General features: G+C 58.7%; 1 protein-coding gene across 1 annotated transcript in view; it reads right to left on the bottom strand.

The window, feature by feature from the left end:
- Nucleotides 1-10: 10 nt before the first annotated feature.
- Nucleotides 11-419, bottom strand: part of LOC119590912 (acrosin-like) — a 9,123-nt gene continuing 8,714 nt past the window's right edge. The window contains exon 2 of the mRNA XM_037939649.1: nucleotides 11-370. Within this exon, the coding sequence (XP_037795577.1) occupies nucleotides 11-370 (360 nt within the window). The remainder of the gene's footprint in view (nucleotides 371-419) is intronic.

Raw genomic sequence — 419 nt, 5'->3', positions numbered from 1 at the left:
CCTCTTACTCTCAAACACTCGACCAAGGCTTCAAAGAGCTCGTGATTTCGCTGATAAGGGTAATCAGCGGTGGTTGACTGACTTCCGGTGAATGTGCGTCAGCCTTGAACTTCCACTTGCACGCGCCGCCGAGGGGGACGAAGATCCTCATTGACGAGTAACTTCTGAAGTTGAGATGATTTCGAGGAGGAGGTGGTGGTGGTCGAGGGGGAGGTGGTCGAGGGGGAGGTGGTCGAGGGGGAGGTGGTCGAGGGGGAGGTGGTCGAGGGGGAGGTAGTCGTGGGGGAGGCGGTCGAGGGGGAGGTGGTCGAGGGGGAGGTGGTCGAGGGGGACGTGGTCGAGGGGGAGGAGGCGACGCGGTAGTCTGGGCCTTTAATTAGCTCATTTTGAGGGTTTCTCGCTTTTATTCTTTTGTGGGA

The sequence above is a fragment of the Penaeus monodon genome, chromosome 28 (genome assembly GCF_015228065.2).
Source record: "Penaeus monodon isolate SGIC_2016 chromosome 28, NSTDA_Pmon_1, whole genome shotgun sequence".
Taxonomy (NCBI): Eukaryota; Metazoa; Arthropoda; class Malacostraca; order Decapoda; family Penaeidae; genus Penaeus; species Penaeus monodon.
Note: the sequence above shows the minus strand (reverse complement) of the source record. Positions and strands in the feature narration are given on the sequence as shown.